A 21,654-nucleotide genomic window follows, 5' to 3' on the forward strand; every position below is an offset into this window, starting at 1 on the left:
AACTTGATTGTAAGAGCAGTACGACAATGGAACCAATGACCTAGGGAGGTGGTGGGCTCTCCCACATGACAGGCCTTCAAGAGGGGGCTGGACAGCCCTCTGTCAGGGATGCTTTAAGGTGGATTCCTGCATTGAGCAGGGGGTTGGACTCAATGGCTTTCTAGGCCCCTTCCAACTCTACCATTCTATGATGTTATGATTTTATTGTGTCGTAATGCCACGGCACCTTGTTCTTTGCCTGGCACTCTGTTTAAGGTGTAGTTTGAGCCTAAGGGGAGGTACAAATGCGTCCCAGGTCTACAGCAAACCTTCAACCTAGCACCCTTCAGATTATTGGACTGTGATGGGGGTGTTGTAATCCAACATGTCTAGAGGGCACTGTCTTGGATAAGGTAGATTTACACGAAGGGCAATTCCAAACAGGCTTTCCAGCGCTACCGATAAAAATACATTGGGCAGCAATTACATTTTTTCTTAACAGAATGGGAAGAAAAAAGAAGGGAAGAAGCAGTGGGAAAACGCAGGATGGTGAAAGGTGAAAGATGTTGTCAGCTGGACTCCCTGTCAAATTCCGTGAATGAGGCAGGCCGGTTGTGCAAGAAAGGCCTCACCTGTGAGCACCCAGAGACTTGACAGATTATGGCAGAAGTTTTCATGGACTGGAATCCTCGTCATCAGATGTGTGGCTTGGGGTCTAGTCCATGAAAGCTTCTGCCACCCAAAGTTAAGGTGCTGTTAAATGCACAATCCTATGCGTATTTAGACAGGAAAAAGTCCTGTTCACAGGAATGTCCCTATTTCATCTGCAAAACAGCGGTGAGCGTTGCTGGACTGTAACAATAACAACTGACTGACTGAGTGGTGGGCTTTCTGTGTCTTCTCGCCAGCTCTGTCGGAGGGGTGGCAGATTCTTTGGAAACTCCACTCCAGCTGTGCTCAACTCACCCCGAAGAATGACTTTTTCACCCGGCTGGCAGGTTTTGACATCAGAGGGAAACGCTCTCGCCTTCCTAGCCTTATCCGGCAGCAGCTTGTTCCCAAAGCCACCGTTCTCCCCCAACCAGGGCCTCCTGTGACAGTTTTTGTTCCTCATTCCACGAGCAGCAGTGAGCCGGCTTGCATCAAACTTGACTCAGAGCTGCCCAGCTGGTGCCCGCAGAGCAGGGGGTGGAGAACATGGCCCCCGCCCTCTTCCAGCACTGCAGAGATGAAACAGGCTGGCTCTCTACCATCTACGCCACACAGCCAGCTCCAGACAGTCATAAGGTCAGGCCATCACCAGGGGCCCACGAGAACCCGAAAAGGAGAGGGGGAGCATGGGAAAACTCTTCCTTCTTCATCCAGGTTTAATGAGGTCCACCAAAGCTGCCGTTCCCAACCAGGCCCTCAAATCCTGGCAAAGGTCAGGAATGAGAATGCCGGGTGTACAAGATAGTTCCTTTTTGACTGACGCCCCTCCCCCACTGCCCCCCAATTTCTCTTTTGAACCCAGAGGTCTCCATCATTCCTTTACCCTGTGATTGATGCGTTGCTGTTTTCTCCTTCCCCCAAGTCCTGGAACCAGCACCAGCAACACCCACAACAAACACCGCTGGAAGGGCATCATTCTGGTCTGCACGTGGACTGATCCACTTCAGAGATCTAGCATAGAATCACGGCTTTGAGTGCTGCTTGAAGGGGTTTTTTGTTTTCATTTCTTTAAAAAAAAATCTCTGCAGATTAGAAAAAACAGCACAGCAGACTAGACCCTGTCTCTAGTTACAGGGGCTGGTGTGGGGTGCATTTCGCTTTGCTGGTTTGTTTGGGAAGCATCCATAAATGCTGCCCCTTTCCTGTAGACTGAAGGGGCTCGGGCCATCCTACCTGCTCTGCAGGTACAGCAGAATGAGGTGGAAGAGTTCTCAGGTGGGGAAACGGACTGTACTGGGGGGAGTCAATCAGTTTATTTCTTCTTTATGTCACTTTCCCACGTCCTTTCCATAACATTTCATCTGCGATGTGTTTTGTTTTTTTAAAATGTCATTTGATATTTTTTTTGAGCTGAAATCTGTGTCAAATCATTCAGGAATTGCAAAAGGCTAGTGGATAGCTGAAGTTCTGACCTGTACATTGGTCTGGGTGGAATTCACACAGATCGAATTCCTCAAGAATTCCTTTACTGTACTACTTCAGAGCGCAGGTGTGGAATCATATATTTGAATACCATAAGAACATCAGAAGAGCCCAGATGCTGGATCAGACCGTGGGTCCATCTGGCCCAGCCCTCAGTTCACACAGTGGCCAGTCAGCTGTCGACCAGGGACCCACAAAGCAGGACATGGTGCAACAGCACCCTCCCACCCATGTTCCCCAGCAACTGGTGTATATAGGCTTCCTGCCTCTGCTATTGGAGGCAGCACATAGCCATCAGGGCTAGTAGCCATCGAGAGCCTTCTCCTCCAGGAATTGATCCAACCCCCCTTTAAAAACCATCCATACTGGTGGCCATCACTACATCTTTTGGTAGCAAATTCCACAGTGAATTCCATAGGCATCAGCAGCATCACCCAAAACAACAATGTGATAGCCGAGTACTTGCTTAATAAAACTCTCTCCCTAATGATTCCCTTGACAACTCTCTAGGATAATCCAGTCTTTATTCTGCCTCAAATGATGTTCAAAATTGCCCAGAGTGCTGTGAAACACCAGAAACCAGAACACTTGGCCATTGGGAGCTACTGATTTTTAAATAAAAATAACAACCCTTTACATCAGGTTTTCCCTAATGTGTTGCCCTCCAGCAGACTCCCATGCTATATTACCAGCTGATTTTGAATATCCCCTCGATTTCACAGCCAAGCTGCAGATTACACTTTTAACACATTTGACTATTGTGTCATCCGAACGCACCCAGTCAGTACAGGACCTCCACTTCCCTTACTCGGCTTCGTCCTTTTTCTTCTGCTGCCCCTTACGCCTGGAACGCTCTTCCAGAACACTTGAGAACTACAAACTCAATCACAGCTTTTAAAACTCAGCTAAACACTTTTCTTTTCCCTATAGCTTTTAAATATTGAGTTTGTTCTAACTCCATACTGTTAGCTTCACCCTACCCAGTGCCTGTTTACACTTCCCAGTGCCTGTTTGCATTCTCCTTCCCTCTTTATTGTTTACTACAACTTTATTAGATTGTAAGCCTATGCGGCAGGGTCTTGCTATTTACTGTGTTATCTGTACAGCACCATGTACATTGATGGTGCTATATAAATAAATAATAATAATAATAAACATGCATTATCCATGTAAATATGACTATCTCCTCTGAACTACTTAGACCACACATGAGGAGCCAACCCCCCACCCTGAAAAATGTGATAATAATTGATTTTACAAGCTTACTTGTGAGTGCCCCACACACCTTTCTCTCACCAATGTTAGTTTTTATTCCTGCTCTTACACTTTCCCGTTTAAATTGCTGGCAATAACTCTTAAGCATCAATACTTGTTTTCCAATGCTTGCTTTCCGCCTCTTGAAATTTAATCTCTTTGAAATGCTTGTCAATACAGGTGGCTGTTTTATCCAATTCCTCCATTTGCAGGGGGGGGGGGAGGGAAATGAAGAGTGTAGATTCCAAGAGAATCTGTGATCAAAAGACAAAAATAATGTCTACACTATCCTTCCCCATCTTGGTACCCTACAAATATGATGGAATACAACTCCCATCAACCCTAGCCAATGGTACTGTTGGCTCAGGATGATGGGCTTTGCAGTCCAACATCACTTTTTACCCTCTTACGTAAAAAGCACCCTGCACATAGTAAAGTAACACAACAGGGAGAAACTTTTAGCATAACCTCCCAGTTGATGTGCTAGCTATTTACTTGCAAGATTTTGCTTGCTTGTTTGTTTGAGTATTCAGGACTGGTTCCCCCCAGCTGTAGTCTAAAATGATACTGTCCATAATTCTATCGCCTCAGGCTACTGCCTCATTTTGTTGCATGTGTGAAAACCGGTCCAAAAATCTTAAGCAGTTGTTGAAGTAACAAGACCTGGGAGGCTGTGGGCTCTCCCACACTAGAAGCCTTCAAGAGGCAGCTGGACAGACATCTGTCAGGGATGCTTTAAGGTGGATTCTTGCACTGAGCAGGGGGTTGGACTCAATGGCCTTACAGGCCCCTTCCAACTCTACTATTCTACGATTCTATGACTACAAGGGGCAAAATGATAGTTATTGCAATTTCCTAAACCAGTTACCAAAGAGAAGCATTCACACATTGCTCTGGGGAAGGGCAGCATGGTAGGTTTTGTTCTCACTGAGGAAGTAAATCATGACTCAATTGTACCACTTTAGTCTGTAGGTATGACCTCAGCTGACAGAATATCCCCTCAGAAAATAATAGTAACAACATTCCTTCACACAGAACAGTAGCATGTCAGGGTGAAGGCAAAGGCAGAACCTTTCTCCTTTGTGCAGGGATATTATTTTTAGTATTGAGATACCTTCTATCGTCTGAAGCTGTACAGCCTAGCCACAGGTCTGCCATCTTGGTGAGAACAGAGCAGTACAACAGCCACAAATCACCAAGGCCCACAACTCTGGGGGAATCAAAGCAGAACCCTGGCTGGTGAAAGGCAGAGCCTGGAAAACTGAGTCAGAGGCAGAGAATTTTATGCTTTTTTAGTCTCCAAGAAGCTGCTGTCCACTGTCAGAAACAGGTTACTGGATGAAATTAGACCTTGGTCTGATCCACCAGGCATTTCTCATAAACACTTGAGAATCCACACACTAAGGAATATACCATGTGATGCGACACAATGGGGTTAGTAAAAATGTATCCTCTGAAAACCTCCCAGATCAACCTCTTCCATCAAATTTCTCTCACCCTGTGATTTTGACGGAATGAGTGCCGTGCTGTCGGTACTCTTCCGGCTTTCCAGCTGCTACAGGTGTATGCCGATAGATGCCGCTTTTATACACAAAGAAGTCTTCGTACACCTCCAGGATGGCTGTATGGGAAAGGAAACCAGATGAAGCAAGCAACAGGTGCAGGATGGGAAGGGTCCTTGCCAGGCCCAAGCACCCCCAACCCCAGACATTAATTTCCCACCAACCCTTTTGAGACCCATGGGCACTGCAATCCTGCCTCAGTTTCAAATCAGGTTAACTGTTGTGACTTCCACACACATACCCCAGAGTACCCTGGGAATTGTAGTTTGGCAAAGGTGTTGGGAATTCTGTTAAAGATCCTTCTGCTCACAAAACTAGTTGGAAATCTACTGCAAAATGGGGAAGTTCACAGAGCCAGATGGGATTATTACCATTTTTAGCGTACTCAGAAGTAAGCAGGACTGAACCTTATACATTTATCAGCTCAACTTCTTCCTGGCACCAGTGGGGGGGGGCATTCAGGTGAAGCCCCCTCATGCATTCAAAGATTCTGTGAGAAGTTTGTAAGACCATATGGGCAAGACCCCTCCCCTGCTGATGACCTGGTAGCCACCATCACCCCACAGAACTCCACACAAAGGGGAGATTCTATTTGGCTCGGGGTCCCCCGCCTGCATAGCTCTACGCATGAGCATTAGTCTATGACTTGGGCACCTTCTTGTGTGCACTGTTGGTGGCAGAGGTGGCACACACAGGGGAGGGATGTGGCCACCAGATGTAACCCTGCTCTGTCATCAAGGCCTGAGGTCTGAACATCCCTCCTTTAAGAATGCCAACAGGTCTGTTTTGTTCAATTGCAGACATCTGTGAGCCTCTGAGAGCCAGAGTCCAACTCTCCCAAGATTAATCATTAATAAGTATTTCATTAATAATGAAAGGTCAGTCTAATGAAAGGTATTGAGCAAGGAGTTGGACTCAGTGGCCTTATAGGCCCCTTCCAACTCTGCTATTTTATGATTCTATGAAACTGCCTTATAATGAGTCAGACTACTGGTCTATCAAGACCAATATTGTCTACACTGGCTGGCAGCAGCTCTTCAGAGTTTTGGATGGGAATTTTTCCAGCCCCACCTGGAGATGTCAGGGTTTGAACCAGGGAACTTCGGAATACAAAGTCTGTGCCACTGACTTCCAGTTCATCTTATTTCTTCTCCAAATACTAGCTCAGCTCTACAATATATTATCTATTGCTCACCTTGCACTGGTCCATTCTCCATTAACTCCTTCATGATCTCCTTCTCCTGCAAGCAAAGGGCAGAGTTTGGCCAAAGTCAAATCAGGAGAGAACTTTCCCTGTTTCTTTAACTCATCTATAAACCAGGAGCAGCCATTTTCTAAATTCCCAAGGACCACTGTTCTCCAGACACTAGTCTCTGAACAATCTCACAGGACAGCCAGGATCTATGACGAAGTTGGCATCATCTAAGAAGAAGGGCTTCATGGGTACGGAGCACCTGTACTCAGATGGTATAATGTCATCAATTGTTCTTCAGTGATCCTGTTCAGATGACACGCTAAGCCATGCTGTTTATGTATTTATTTATTACATTTTTATACTGTCCAATAGCTGAAGCTCTCTGGGTGGTTCACAAAACCGTTTGAGCTAAACATTATGGCTTAGTAACCCTCACAGTACCGTTGATATAAAATGCAGAGGAGAATCTCACAGGAAGACTTTTCTGACCAGTGAAAACCTGAGCAAAAATGTTTCCCCAGAACTTTGATTAAAACATGCTAGAACTATGGGGATACTAGCAGAGGTCCTTCTCTTGGGCACCCCTGCCAAGTGAGACCAGGCAAGTGGCTATAAAGGAGAAGACCTTTTCAGTAGTGGTACCACTGAATGAGAGGCCATGGCTAGACCAGGCCTATCTGACGCACAGGGGATCCCAGGAGCAGGGAGGTATGATCCCTCCCTTGGCCCGGGATATGGCCCTACACTTAAATCCTGCTTTTTCCGAGTTCTTGGAAAAATAATAATAATAATAATAATAATAATAATAATAATAATAATAATATTGCCCGCCTCTCCATTTTGATCGAGGCGGGGAACAACAATAAACAATAAAATACATAATACAGTGTTAAAAACATCCTAAAAAACATCTTAAAATTCCACTGGATAGGCCTGCCAGAAGAGATCAGTCTTTATAGCTTTCTTGAATGCCAGTAGACTGTTAAGTTGACGAGTCTCCTCCAGCAGACCATTCCACAGTCTGGGAGCAGCAGAAGAGAAGGTCCTCTGGGTAACAGCTGTTAATCTAGTTTTTGCTAGCTTAAGTAGGTTTTCCCCAGAAGACCTGAGTGTGAGGGGCGGATTGTACGGGAGAAGGCGATCCCGCAGGTAGCCTGGACCCAAACCATGTAGGGCTTGAAATGTGATAACCAACACTGTATACTTTGCTCGGAATCTAATTGGCAGCCAGTGAAGAGATTTTAAAACTGGTGTAATGTGGTCACCCCTAGGTTGCCATATTTTGAACTAGTTAATATTTCTGGACTAGGCACAAAGGTAGCCCTATGTAGAGGGCATTGCAGAAGTCGAACCTTGAAGTTACCAGCGCGTGCACGACCGTCTTTAGGTCTTCCGACTCCAGGAAGGGGCACAGCTGGCGTATCAGCCTGAAAGTAGGCACTCCTGGCCATCGCATCCATCTGGGCTGTCATTTGGAGCGACGGATCCAGAAGCACCCCCAAGCTGTGAACACAATCTTTCAGGGGGAGTGTAGCCCCACCCAGAAGCGGTTGGCCCACCTCCAAACACAGGCTTGACAGCGAGCCCCTCCGTCTTGCCTGGGTTCAGCTTCAGTTTGTTTTTCCTCATCTAGCCCATTACCGACTCTAAGCAGAACGCGTGGCCGGGCGTGGCGGGGTGTCCCAGCCCCTTGCAAGGAGCTCCTCAGGAGCGCTGTGCCCATCAGGGGTGGGAGGGGGGGAGGGGGAGGTTTGTTTGTTTTTAAAAAAACCCTCACTGTTTGCGCACGAGCATTCGTGCGCGCCTTTCCTTTAAAAACCGAAATCCAAAATGGCAGCCGCGATGTCGTGCACCGCGTGTAAACGAGGGCAAGGGCGACAATCTCGTGATCACAAAATCGTGAGATCGTCGCCCTCCGACCCCCTCGTCTAGCTAAGGCGAGAGACTCCCCTGGCATCTACATTTCAGTGAATTGAAAAAACAGGTCGCTAACAAGAACGGGAAGTGAAGTTCAGAGGATCTCAGCGACCTCAAGGATCCCTGGTTCTCCCACCCCCGGCTGAAATGCTGCCGTTCTATTGCCCTACATGCCCTGACACCAACTGCTGCTATCCCCCATCACTCCCTGCAACACCCAAACTGCCCCTATCATGATCCCTGAAAGTAGAGATGGAACTCACATTTGAGGAGAGGCGATACGCAGGGGTGGACTGGTAGATCTCGTTGGAGTGAGTGTAGGGGTTGGGGCAGCGTGCCGTGGCTTGCCTCTTCCCCCTGCCCGTGGATCGGCTGCTCATCATGCAAGGGGGTGCAGGGGGGGAGTTGTCTTTCTCCTGGTTGGTAAAGGGGTAGCAGTCGTCTGTCACTACCCTGGATGACCAAATGGGAAAGAGAGCGGGGAAAGAAGAGGAGGATGCTGAGAGGGCACTTGGGACATGCCGAGTTCCAAGGTCGAAACCACATCTGACATTAAGCACGGCATGTGTGCCAGTGAAGGCTGGTGGCTTCAATCCTGAATGACCGATACACACACCTCACTGTGCTCCAATGTCAGTGGGGTAGTGAATCCGCTCTGGGTTTCAGTCAGAACCAAGCAGAACTCTTAAAGGAGCTGTCCAGTATGGTTTTCCAACTGCAGCTTTGACCCTTGGATGCTTTAGAGTTCTGATTGAAACCCGGAGTGGATTCACCACCCCACCGGCATTGGAGCACACTGGTGTGTATGTGTGTGTGTATGTATGTGTGTGTGTGTGTGTGTGTGTGTCATTCAGGGTTGGGGCCATGGCAAATGGAAGCTTCCCTCCCAGGGCTAACAGCTTTGGGGGTAGGAGGGGATTTTCATCAGGACCACAGTGGAGGAGGAGACAGTTTCAAAAGCTACCTCTTAGCATGTAATGGTCCCAATCCAAATGCACCCTTCCCCAATAGCTGTCATTTACAGGTTTAAAAAATAACCCTGATTAGCTCTTGGCTTGCTTTTGGATTAGCACCCTTGTAAAACTTCTGACACTCCATTTGGAACAAATGCCTTCAGGTGTACCAGCCACTTCCCTTTTTTTGCATTCCCCCCACCCCAAAGCATTGCAAATTAATTTTAATTGAAAAAGAAGTACGGATCTGGGATGATCTGGGGCAGGCTGAAATTTTAAGGCATAATTTAGTTTTGAGTTGGATGAAAAATTAATGGTCTGGCTTAGCCTTCTGCGACATTTAAATAAATCCTTGGAATTATGTCTATATTTGCATATGTAGGCATAAATTAACATATGCAAATTTTATGCAGATTAGCACATGCAAATTTCTATGGAGAGTTCCTCTCTATGGCAGGCATGCCAGGTAGAAAGTTGGAATATCATTGTTCTATAGTCCAACAGCTATAGGAGGCAAGGATGTCGCGATAAAATCTGGCAGATTTAGGGTGGCCATGCAGGGCCGGTGCTACCATTAGGCCAACTAGGCAGCCGCCCAGGGCGCAGACCTTAGAGGGGTGCAGTACTGACCTTTAAGGGTCACAGTTATACAAATTAGCTGTTTTAAGAAAAAACATAATAAAAGGAAAATATAATAGTTCAGAAACTCTTCTTGAATGGCTGAATTGAAGTGGGCAATTTGGGGGGGGGGTGCAAGTAGCTCACCTTGCCTAGGTCGCAAAGTAGTCTGGCATCGGCCCTGTGGCCCTGTGTCCTCCCCTCCTTTTCTCTTTTCTTTTACAGAGGACAGTCCTTTATCTGAAGGTCTGTCCACTACAATTCCAGTTTAAAAATAAAGCATCATAAGAAATGTTGCCCAGTTAGCACCGGGATAGAAGACTGAAAAGGCAGGTAGGTCACAATCATCCATGCTATGGTGAGCTTTGCTGTATTTCTGTTTAAATTATAATAATTATTTCCACATTTGCATGTGTACCAATTAGCACATGCAAATTATATGCAGATTTGTGTCTTGGGGGGGGGAGATTCATAAGTGTCTACCTCTGGCAGATTATAGTAGATTATGGAAGGCCACACTAGGCCATTCCACATAGAATCATAGAATCACAGAATCATAGAATAGCAGAGTTGGAAGGGGCCTACAAGGCCATCAAGTCCAACCCCCTGCTCACTGCAGGAATCCACCCTAAAGCATCCCTGACAGATGGTTGTCCAGCTGCCTCTTGAAGGCCTCTAGTGTGGGAAAGCCCACAACCTCCTGAGGTAACTGGCTCCATTGTCGTACTGCTCTAACAGTCAGGAAGTTTTTCCTGATGTCCAGCTGGAATCTGGCTTCCTTTAACTTGAGCCCGTTATTCCGTGTCCTGCACTCTGGGAGGATCGAGAAGAGATCCTGGCCCTCCTCTGTGTGACAACCTTTTAAGTATTTGAAGAGTGCTATCATATCTCCCCTTAATCTTCTCTTCTCCAGGCTAAACATGCCCAGTTCTTTCAGTCTCTCTTCATAGGGCTTTGTTTCCAGACCCCTGATCATCCTGGTTGCCCTCCTCTGAACACGCTCCAGCTTGTCTGCGTCCTTCTTGAATTGTGGAGCCCAGAACTGGACGCAATACTCTAGATGAGGCCTAACCAGGGCCGAATAGAGAGGAACCAGTGCTTCACGTGATTTGGAAGCTACTTCTGTTAATGGAGCCCAAAATAGCATTTGCCTTTCTTGCAGCCATATTGCACTGTTGGCTCATATTCAGCTTGTGATCTACAACAATTCCAAGATCCTTCTCCTGACTTGTACACTTTGATGACCACACTGACTTGCACAGGAAGGCCAAAGCTATTCCAGGCTCCATTTGAAAACCTGGTGAACCGGACTGGATTTTTCTGTCCTGACTTACCCTCTCCTACGCAGGAACCACCAAGCCCCATCAATCCGGCCCCCACTGCAGCCTTGCTGGTGGCGGGTGTTGCAAGAAAGGAGGTTTTGGGGGGATAAGGCAGGCGTCATGTGGCCCATGGAATGGATGGAGATCCGGTCTGAGGCCACCGCTGGGGAGAAGATGGCACACATGGTTAGAAGGCTGGGGAGGCTAGGGGACTCAATGCCAGTGGGACGGTGAATCTGCTCCGGGTTTCAGTCAGAACCAGTCTGAAATCTAAAGGAGGTAGACAGCTCCTTTAGAGTTCTGACTGAAACCCGGAGTGGATTCACCGCTGTACTGACATTGGATCCACCAGCCTCTTCTGTTGGGGGGTTGAGAGCTGACTTGGCCAAAAACCCATTACCACAAGGGGGAAAATGGTCCGCCACTGTGGACATGTTAAGTCAAGGCAGGGTAGAAACATTTCAAACAAGCTCTCCAGTCCCTACCAATGAGTTTGGACTGGCTCTTACCCACTAGATTGGCCTCTAACCTTCAGGAGAAGGGCGGTAGCTCAGTGCTAGGACAAAAGGCCCCAAGTTCAACCCTGGCTTTTCCAGGTAGGGCTGAGAAAGCCTCCTCCTCCAGAAACCCTGGAGAGCAACTGCCAGTGTAGACAATACTGGGCTAGGCCGACTAATCATCTGACTCGATATAAAGCCACTTCCTATGTTGTTAAGCATGTGGGGCAAGACTGGATGATTTTCAGCCTTCAGGTCACAAGCAGCCTTCAGCCAAATTCAAAAGCACTCTGCACGCGATCAGTTCTGATCTCTAGAAAGAGCGATTTGGCCCTTTAGTGGCAGGAAGGAGAAGGGGGAGAGAGAGAACGGCTGACCCAGCTACTTCTGCTCCTGGCCCTTTACACCCCTGGCTTCAAGACTGTTTAACCACCAACACGACCTCTTGATAGATTACCCACGAGGGAAGGCGGACCGCAACAGGATAAAGGGCGCCCATCCCCGTTGTAGGGGCATAAAGGAGGCAAGGACAACCTCTTCCTTCCGCCGCCATCGCTTCCACCTGCAACTTTAGCTACCTGCAGTTGAGAAGGCCCAGGATCCGGCACAATTGCCCTGGTCCATTGGCTCCTGGATCATTCCCGACCATTTCTCGGCAGCATTGAAGTAAGGAGGCAGCACCTCATTAGCATCCATGTTCATCTACGGAAAGCAGCGGAAACAGGAAAGGCAGTGAGTCAGTCAAAGAGCAGGAAACTGTTCCCGGGCCTCACAGGAAAAGCAGCATCAGGAACCAAGCCAAGGATATTCATCGCCTCTGATCACCAGGCCTCAAGATTCAGGGCGTTTCCCAATCAAGGGCTCTTAGTGCCAAAGACATTTTGCTGCCTGAAGTGAAGGACAAGAAGTTGCCTCCCTCCCATTCCATGTACAGAAGCCGACCGGACAGACAAAGGGAAGAGAAGATTGAGGAGAGACATGATAGCACTCTTCAAATACTTAAAAGGTTGTCACACAGAGGAGGGCCAGGAACTCTTCTCGATCCTCCCAGAGTGCAGGACACAGAATAACGGGCTGAAGCTACAGGAAACCAGATTCCAGCTGGACATCAGGAAAAACCTCCTGACTGTTAGAGCAGTACGACAATGGAACCAGTGACCTAGGGAGGTTGTGGGCTCTCCCACACTAGAGGCCTTCAAGAGGCAGCTGGACAACCATCTGTCAGGGATGCTTTAGGGTGGATTCCTGCATTGAGCAGGGGCATTGGACTCGATGGCCTTGTAGGCCCCTTCCAACTCTGCTATTCTATGATTCTATGATGGATGAATTGGTGTTCAATACTAATGGGGGGGGGCAGTATCCCACCCTGCAACCTTAGGCAGCAGCTTCCCTTTGCCTCATGATAGGGCCGGCCCTGGCTGCCACTCAGAACAATGTACAGCAATCTGTCTTTTCTTTCTCAATTGATTTTCCACAGTAAGAAAACTAATGGAAGTAGTGTGAGACTACACAGGAGGGTTAGGAATGGAAGACATCGCCAACTGGACGCTCCATAAAATTCCATGAATAAGGCAGGCTATGGATATACGAGAATTTCATTTCTGTTTGCAAATTATGTGAACGTGTTCCATTTGCAATCCCGAATGGAATGCAAGCAGGTGGGGGGGGGGGAGGAGAATTGTTTGCAAATTCCCAAATTACCTTTGCATTTGAAGAATGCATATTTGCAGGAAATGCACATTTTTCAAATAAAAAAAACATTTTCACACATTATTCAATGGGGGGGTGCATACTTTTGAAACTTACGTTCAGAAATGCGCACCTTTTCTGTTCAAAGGAGTGGAAAAATCGATCGAAATAGGGAGCGAGCCGAAATGAGCTTCAAAGTCAATTCCGCAGAATTTCTGTAAGCTTAGTCATGGCTGGTTCGCCGATCCCTGGGCAGGCCCCTGGGCTCGCGAAAGGTCTTGCCTGGCAGCCCCTTCCCATTCTGCCTGCCTCGGGATGGATTGTTTGTTCCCTTACGCTTGATTTCACAAATGGAGGGATCCTTGTGGAACAAGGATCTCAATGGGTTGTCAGCAATGTTGAACTGACCCAGGCTCCACCATTTTGTGCTCCCCACATCTCAAAACAACAGTAAACTAGTTCCATGGTAGCTTTCCAGGATCACTTTCCTTGTGAGGAGAGGGTCCTGGGGACTTACGGCATTTCCCCAATACCTCTGTTTAGTCACAACCACAGAAATTGAACATCGTGCAAGGGAGGAGGCCCATGTGTGGTCCAAAGAAAGACCAGTGTCCCCCCCCACTCCCCACACCAAAGCTGCTTCTTGTAAACTAACTAAGGATTCAAATTTCTGACACCAGGTGAAAACCTTTTTATTTCCCAGTATTTTAACTTTTTACCACTTTCGTCTTTTAACTTTCCTGTTTTAAATTAAATCTGTATTTTAAATCTCTGTATTTCCACTCGGTTTTATTCTGGTTGTACTTTTATATTGTGTTTTTACATTGTGGTTTCGTTGTACTTTAAATTGTACGTTACAGTTTTGATTTTTGTGAACCGCCCAGAGAGCTTCAGCTATTGGGCAGTACAGAAATGCTATAAATAAATAAATAAATAAATAAATTGCAGCTTCTTTTTTTACTCAAAAACAACCAGATTGTTCCTTTCCATCCTTCCTCCCCACCCCACTTCGAGACCTGTGAGAAGGTCTGTGTGTGTGATGGAGAGAGAGGGAGAGAGATCCCTTTTGAGCAATAGAACAGCCTGGCTATAACGCTACAGCCTGCTGGGAGTGATGGGGCCTTATTTCCCTCGAAACGTGCGCTGGATTGCACCCTAAGTGTCAATGCAAAGTGTTGACACTGGGTTTCTTCGAGGTCTTTCCTGATGAGTTCCGCTTTGGCCTTTAATCCACCCTCAGTGGATCAAGAAACTACCAGAAGCCGAGCCCAGTAAAACCTCCAACCGATTTCCTCGCCTTCCTGTCCCATCTAGCATAACCTTGAGACCAGGAGCAAAAACGGAGCATGATCAAACAATGGTTCAGGGTCGAACCCGTGTCCTCTTCCTCCAGCTGACAGCTTGTGCTCCCAGCCTGACGGACACGGAGGCCTCCGTTGCTTCTCCCACTGGGGAAGTCGAAAAGGGCCCTGATGCTCCAGCCCGGTCCCTTCCCTTTCCTCATTCTAAAACGGGAGTGGAGGACCAGGGCTCTTCCTGGCTTGCTTCCCTTCAAATTTCAGCTGGCTACTTTTTTTGACCTTGTGTTTGTTTTAGCATGGCGGTGTGTCTGTGTGCGCGCACATACAGACTACGTCCCGAGTAATGCACTGTGTTAGCAGAAGGCATCGGCTTTTGCTGACTCAGCGGCCTCTGCTGATGTCCTGAGGGGCTGCAGCCTTCCCAGGATGGGAAAAAACAACACAGCCAAAAAAGAGAGGAACCCCCCCCCCCTCAGCCCTCCTGCCGGACTAAAAGTGCTGAAACTGCTGATTTACTGTTTGTTTGCAAAAGTCTCCAGGGCCCCCAGTCTCCTCTTTTTAACAAAGCCACATATCGCCCAACTGCACCCCGCCCACCCACACTTTGAAAAAAACGCAAGTGACCTCCCCTTTGTAGTGTACATTGTAAGATCTCCAAACTGGGATTGGGCCCAATCTGGGGCTGTGAGCGTATTATTCCACAATCCATTCCTTGTTCTAAAGAGGGAGTGGAGGGCATCCCCCACCCACCACCCACCCCCAAAGTGGTACTGAAAACTAAAGCATCTTTCCAAGGTGCTTCCTGACAGATGCCTCCTGGCTCTACCAAACAAAAGGCACTGTGCAGATTTTCTGCCTTTCCTTCTTAATGGAAGGGAAAACACAAGAAGGTTACAAACGGAAGACAACATCATCTGGACTCCCTGTAAAATTTCATTAACTGTGATTGCAGAATAAAAGCCTTGTCTGGAAGTACCCTTAGAATCTAATTTCCACTTTGTTTCAAAAGTGATCAAGTTTCTATCCATCATCAAAGCACTTCCCAAATATATGAAAACTGGGAGGCACACTTTTCTTATGAGTTACTGCCTCCAGTAGCAATTAGTGTACATAACCTACTACCTCTAGTAGCAGAAGCAGTAAGCCTATGTACACCAGTTGCTGGGGAACATGGGTGGGAAGGTGCTGTTGCATTCATGTCCTGCTTGTGGGTTCCTGGTCAACAACTGCTTCGCCATTGTCAGAGTGCTGGACTAGATGGACCCTTGGCCTGATCCAGCATCTGGGCTCTTCTGATGTTCTTGTGAGTTAAAAATGGAGGCACACTTCACTCTTACACCTGGAAAGGGCTACCTTTAGGGTGGGATCACTGTATGGGGAATGGTTACTACAGAGACACAGCAAAACTGTCTGTCCCATTGGAAGGAGGCAAAAGCAGAGCAGTGAGTCATGCAGAGATGCATCAGACAGACTCCTCTTCGGACTAATGGGAGCGTTGAATTCAATTATTATTTTTCACCACACAGTCACGTGCCCCAGCTCAGTTTCGGGATTATAATACTGAACATTTATATGACGGAGTAAGGTGTCCAAAATGCTTCATATACATTATCTTGAAATGCTTCATATACATTATCTTGAAACTTATTGCTTATCCTGGTGATGGGTCAGGCTCAGTTGGAGAAATGATGGCTTGCTAACAGCACCCCTGGCAAGCTCGTGGCAGAGGTGAGATTTAAATTTTAATGGGCAACAGGAATGGGGGGGCTTCCTGATTGGTAGCTCAACCTCACAGGCCCCATTATTTATTTATTTATTTATTTATTTATTTAAATTCATTTCTATACTGCCCAATAGCAGAAGTTCTCTGGATGGTTCAAATGGTACAGCATAAAATATAAAGCTTGAAACCGTAATATAAAAGTACAACCAGAATAAAACCTAGCACAATGCAGAGATTTAAAATACAGATTTAAAACAGCAGAGCTAAAACACTAGGATGCTAAAAATGCTAAAATGCCTGGGAAAATAAAAAGTCTTCACCTGGCACCGAAAGGAATATAATGTCGGTGACAAGCAAACCTCTAGGGAGGTCTTTCCAGAACTAGGGTGCCACAGCAGAAAAGGCCCTCCTCCCGGTAGCCACCCACCCACTTCCTTTGGCCAGGGTTCATGGAGAAGGATCCCAGAAGATGATTTTAGGGTCTGGGCAAATACATATGGGAGGAGGTGATGCTTCAGATCATAGAATCATAGAATAGCAGAGTCGGAAGGGGGCTACAAGGCCATCAAGTCCAACCCCCTACTCAAGGCAGGAATCCACCCTAAAGCATCCCTGTCCCCAAGCCACTTATAGCTCTGAATGTTAATACCAGTACTTTGAATCAGGCCCAGACATGGACTGGCAGCCAAAGCAGCTGGAAAAGTACTGGCGTAATGTGAACTTGTTAACAATCTTGCTGCCCTGTTTTGGACCAGCTGAAGTTTCCAGTCCATTTTCAAAGGCAGCCCTACGTGTAACACATTGCAGTAATCCAGACAAGAGGTTGTCAGAGCATAGATAACTGAAGATCAGCTATCTCTGTCCAGATAAGGACGTAGAACACCAGCTCTCGTTGTTGCCATAAGATAAAGCATTATTTCATTCCAATTATTGCCATAAGGTAGGAGTGGGCAACTTGTGGTCCTCCAGATGTTTCTGGCCTACTATGTCCACCATCACTCACCACTGGCTATGCTGGCTAGGGCTGATGGGAGCTTTAGGCCAAAACATCTTCAGGGCCACAGGTAGCCACCCCTGCCGGCATAAGGTAACACATGAATTTTCTGAAGCCAAGGTGTGGCTAGATGGGATTTTCAGGACCACCACCACCACCCCGACAACTAGGGAAATCATGCAAATGCACATAGTTTATACAGGCCTATGTGCAGGAAAACTGAGAAGCAGGGCTCCCAGCATAGTTATTGTGAGGTCGCCATGGCCCTTGCCATTCTGTTGAGAGTTCTGGGTTGTACCACCAAGAGAGACTTACCTGGATCTCATTCATATTCATGACAGCAGTGGGGGGCTTGATGGTTCCCAGTCGGTACTGGATCCCCTCCTCCAGCGTCATGCCCCACATCTGGCTGTAGTTGGAAGCTCTCCAGCTAAAGAGAAATGGAAGAGAACCCATGGAGGACACATAGCCTTCTTCTTCCCAGGATGGCCCCTTACAAAATGTCCCCAAAGAGGACATGCATCACCAAAAGGGGGGCAGTGATTTGCATAAAATGGGCACATGCTAATTGATAGGTGTTGATGCAAATTTAGGAATAATTATTATAATTTAACTGGAAATATAGTCCATCTCACCCTAGTGTGGAAGACTTGGGACGAGGTGACCTCTGTGCTCTGCCTTTCCAGTTACCCAGGTGCTCACTGTGGATGGGCACCGGTTCTTACGGATGTTAAACTAGAATTGGACTGGGCAGCCTTTCAAATAAAGGAGCATCCTGTGTAAAAGAGGCCACAAGGCCACACTACTCCCTATTAGGGATGGTGCCAACCTTTGGAGTTAACTATCTTAGTATACAAGCATTCCCATCTCAGCTCAGAACATCTGGATAGATTACAAGGCGAGCTCCATTTCCTCTCAACGTTCTCCCCCGGATCAGAATTGGCCTAGAACAGCAGTTCCCAAAGTGGGCGGTACTGCCCCCTTGGGGGCGGTGGGATTGCATAGGGGGGCGTTAAGAGGCAAGGGGGCAGCGGGGGGGGCCGCTAAGAGGCAAAGGGGCAGCAGGGGGGCATTTGAGGTGGTCTTTTCTGAGAAGCGCCTCTCCAGAAAGTCTTAAAACCCAGGGACATTTTTATGGGAGAAGGTAGTTTAGTCCCAGCCATATAAGGGAAGAATGCACACATGTATTAATACAGTTTAAGAAGAGTCCTTTTAATGGTGAATTGTAATGTTTCAAAAGCACCAAAACGCTAATGAAGAGACATACCCTGCTTGGTGTGCCCCCCGCACTGCCGGCTGCAAAACAGAGGCGTTCGCTCTCTTTTCCCTCCCTCCCTCGGCAAGCCTGTGGCGGGTGCTTTGGATTTTGAATAAATATTCAATTAATTGTTACTGTTTTGAATTTTATTGTTATTATCTTCCTTAGTGGGTCAATGTAAACCACTATTCTGAATAATGATTTTTATAGTGTAGGGTAGGGGGGCGCTGGGCATGAGTTTGTGGAACCAAGAGGGCGGTGACCTGAAAGAGTTTGGGAACCACTGGCCTAGAACGTTCACTGTACCTTTTGCTTCTTTTAAAATCTATTTTAAAGTGTTTTATTCTGTTTTTATTTTATCTTGTACACCGCTCCGAAATTTTGAATGGGGAGCGGTATATAAATATTGTAAATAAATAATGAAATAAATAAATAAATAAATAGAATGTAACGTGAGATTCTAGGAATGTCGGAAGCTGCCTTGTACCGAGTCTGACCACTGGGCCATCTAGCCCAGTACTGTCCGCACTGGCTGGCAGCAGCCATGGCTCTCCAGGGTTTCAGGGAGGAATATTTCTAGCCCTATCTGGAGATGCCGGATATCGAACCCGGGACTGTGATGTGCAGCTGCCTATTATGCATTGAATGTAAATATTTGTCAAGTTATTGTTTATATTATGCATAAAGTTCCAGGAAGTAAGTAGGCCTCAATATACATAAGATTTGCATTCACAGGCTGGGTTCGTAAGGATGGAGTGAATGCCTGTGTGCTGATTGGACAGTGGCGGGGAAGTGCTTGGATTGGCTGTGTGAGAGGGGGAGGAGCTGGAGAAACTTAGCTCTCTCTGCCTATATAGTCTGGGCTGACAGGAAGGCGGTGGTGCTTGGGTGTGGGTCAGGATTCTGGGAAGCGAAGGGTGGAAGTGGGGTAGAGAGAGAGAAGGATTAAGCAACGTGTGCATGATTCTGTGAGGAGAACAGACGCATGAGAGAAGTGGATGATTTTATGAGACTAAAGATAGTTGAGTATATAGACAGTAGTATTATAGAGTGGAACCTTTTAAGAAAGAACTGATAGAAACTATGGCCATAGCTAGACCTAAGGTTTATCCCTGGATCGTCCAGGGGTCAAACCTGTTCATCTAGGTGTTACACAGGGGATCCAGTGCTCAGGCAGGGGCGAACCCTGGAGGATCCCATGATAAACCTTAGGTCTAGCTGTGGCCCCAGTCAGGTTCATAGGTGAGTAGTGATTTGAACTCAGGCCATAGCTAGACCTAAGGTTTATCCCTGGAAAATCCAGGGGTCAAACCTGTTCATCTAGGTGACACACAGGGGATCCAGTGCTCAGGCAGGGGCGAACCCTGGAGGATCCCAGGATAAACCTTAGGTCTAGCTGTGGCCTAACTGCTGTGGCCTCTGAACCCGGCACGTGGCGCAGCCATAGAGGCTTTTCACCCACCCGACAAGCCACGGCTTTCAGTAGCAGGGTGCGTGAAAACTACACCCACACTGCGCGCCAGATTCAGGTGCCACGGTAACCCACGACGCAGCACGGGTCATTAGGGTAATCTGAGGCCATAGCTAGACCTAAGGTTTATCCCTGGATCATTCAGGGGTCAAACCTGTTCATCTAGGTGCTCAGGCAGGGGTGAACCCTGGATGATCACAGGATAAACCTTAGGTCTAGCTGTGGCCCAATACGCTTAGAACCTTATAACCATACACATTTGAACTGAGGAAACCAATAAGCTTATGTACATGCACTTACTTATGTTAATCAATTCTAATTACTTTCAAACAACTGGTGTGGTCTGTGGAAGAGTGACGGAGGAGAGAACAATGAATGGTGGCAGCAGAATGGGAAACTGAGGGCTGGAATTCTGGGTTGTGGGCCTGAAGAATAAAGGCGAGACAGGAGCGGCAGCAGTAAGCCAAGACCCTCACACACGTCATCAGCACAGGGGGGGGGGGTGTTGAAGGGGTCCTGGGTGCTGGTGGCGTGGACGGTCCTGTCAGGTAGCTTGTGGGTGTCTCAGGTGAAACCATGATGTGGCAGGTGCATGTCGGACATCGCACGGAATTTTTGCGTACAAAGCAAGGGCATTACCACTGAGCCACAGCCTCTCCGTTGCATTTGCACAGTCTGTGGTCATGGTGAGACTAAGCACTCAAAGGCCGCTGCTCCGTAGAAGCGCACTCGGAAGGCACATGAACTTCTATTCTCAATGAAACGTGCACTGATTACGGTGACGTTTGTAAAATTGGAATGTTGATATACAAATCACTGCCTCAGATACTCAAGGTTCAACCACATGCTACATTAATTACCACTAATTACGTAGCATGTGTAGCTGCCCCCTTTCTTTGTTGTTTTACTTGGCTGTAAGTGTGCACTGGACCATCTTCCCAGCAGCTTTTCTATGGTCCTTCCACACCCCATCAAGACGATAAAGAGGCTCTTATTCTTACCCGTAATTTCCTCTGTTGACGGCATCAATCATATCCCCATTGATGAGGCAGGCGTGCTTTTCGCAGTCCCATTGTCCATGTGCACCACAAGTGCTAAGAAGATAAGGCATGGCAAGAATCAGGCACAAAGCCACGGAAGGAGGCCGAGCTAGTAGCAAAGGGGGAATACTATCAGAAGTCTAGACCTGCCGATGTGGATATCGGGACGGGGAATCACAGAGATCATACAGCAGGGTGCAGAACCTCTTTCAGTCCAGTGGCCAGATTCCATTTCAGGGAAGCTCTCAGGGGCCGTGGTGGGCGGGGCCAAAGGCAAAAGGGGCAGGGCCACCGTCACAAACAAATCAACAGGTTTTAGCCTAAAGCTCTTCCTACTAGCAACCAAACATTAAGAGAGCCATTTCAACTAGTTGTGATGAAGAGGGAATTTCACCAGGTGCTGCGTGCATAACAAACGACACCTGCTGAAATTCCCTTTTCTTTACTATTGTTAAAGATACAGGGCCCTGTCCTCCTTTCCATATGGTCACTCTATCTCAGTAGCCCTTACAACAGCCCTGTAATGTAGATTGTATTCAAGGACTGGCCTATGCACAATAAAGTGAAGCTCTTTCTCAAGGGACTTGCTCTTTTATTTCAGAAATGCAAGATTCTCAGGAACTTCGATGTGGCACTCAATAAACCACTTTGCAAGTCTTTCTGCAACTCCTGGTGCCCTCCAGATGTGTTGGACTACAATTCTCATACTGCCTGAGGATGCTGGGAGTTGTAGTCCAACACATCTGGA

The 21,654-nt window shown here is 47.3% G+C and overlaps 1 protein-coding gene across 2 annotated transcripts in view; it reads right to left on the reverse strand.

Annotated features, from left to right (window-relative positions):
* Nucleotides 1–21,654, reverse strand: part of TINAGL1 (tubulointerstitial nephritis antigen like 1) — a 46,712-nt gene that overhangs the window by 12,444 nt on the left and 12,614 nt on the right. For both annotated transcript variants that reach the window (XM_063140508.1, XM_063140509.1), the window contains exons 4-10: nt 20,868–20,960; nt 17,453–17,567; nt 12,009–12,132; nt 10,946–11,096; nt 8,304–8,493; nt 6,124–6,169; nt 4,864–4,987 (exon numbers count right to left, since the gene is read on the reverse strand). In XM_063140508.1, coding sequence (XP_062996578.1) covers nt 4,864–4,987; nt 6,124–6,169; nt 8,304–8,493; nt 10,946–11,096; nt 12,009–12,132; nt 17,453–17,567; nt 20,868–20,960 — 843 coding nt within the window. The remainder of the gene's footprint in view (nt 1–4,863; nt 4,988–6,123; nt 6,170–8,303; nt 8,494–10,945; nt 11,097–12,008; nt 12,133–17,452; nt 17,568–20,867; nt 20,961–21,654) is intronic.

This window comes from Elgaria multicarinata, chromosome 13 (genome assembly GCF_023053635.1).
Source record: "Elgaria multicarinata webbii isolate HBS135686 ecotype San Diego chromosome 13, rElgMul1.1.pri, whole genome shotgun sequence".
NCBI classification, from domain to species: domain Eukaryota; kingdom Metazoa; phylum Chordata; class Lepidosauria; order Squamata; family Anguidae; genus Elgaria; species Elgaria multicarinata.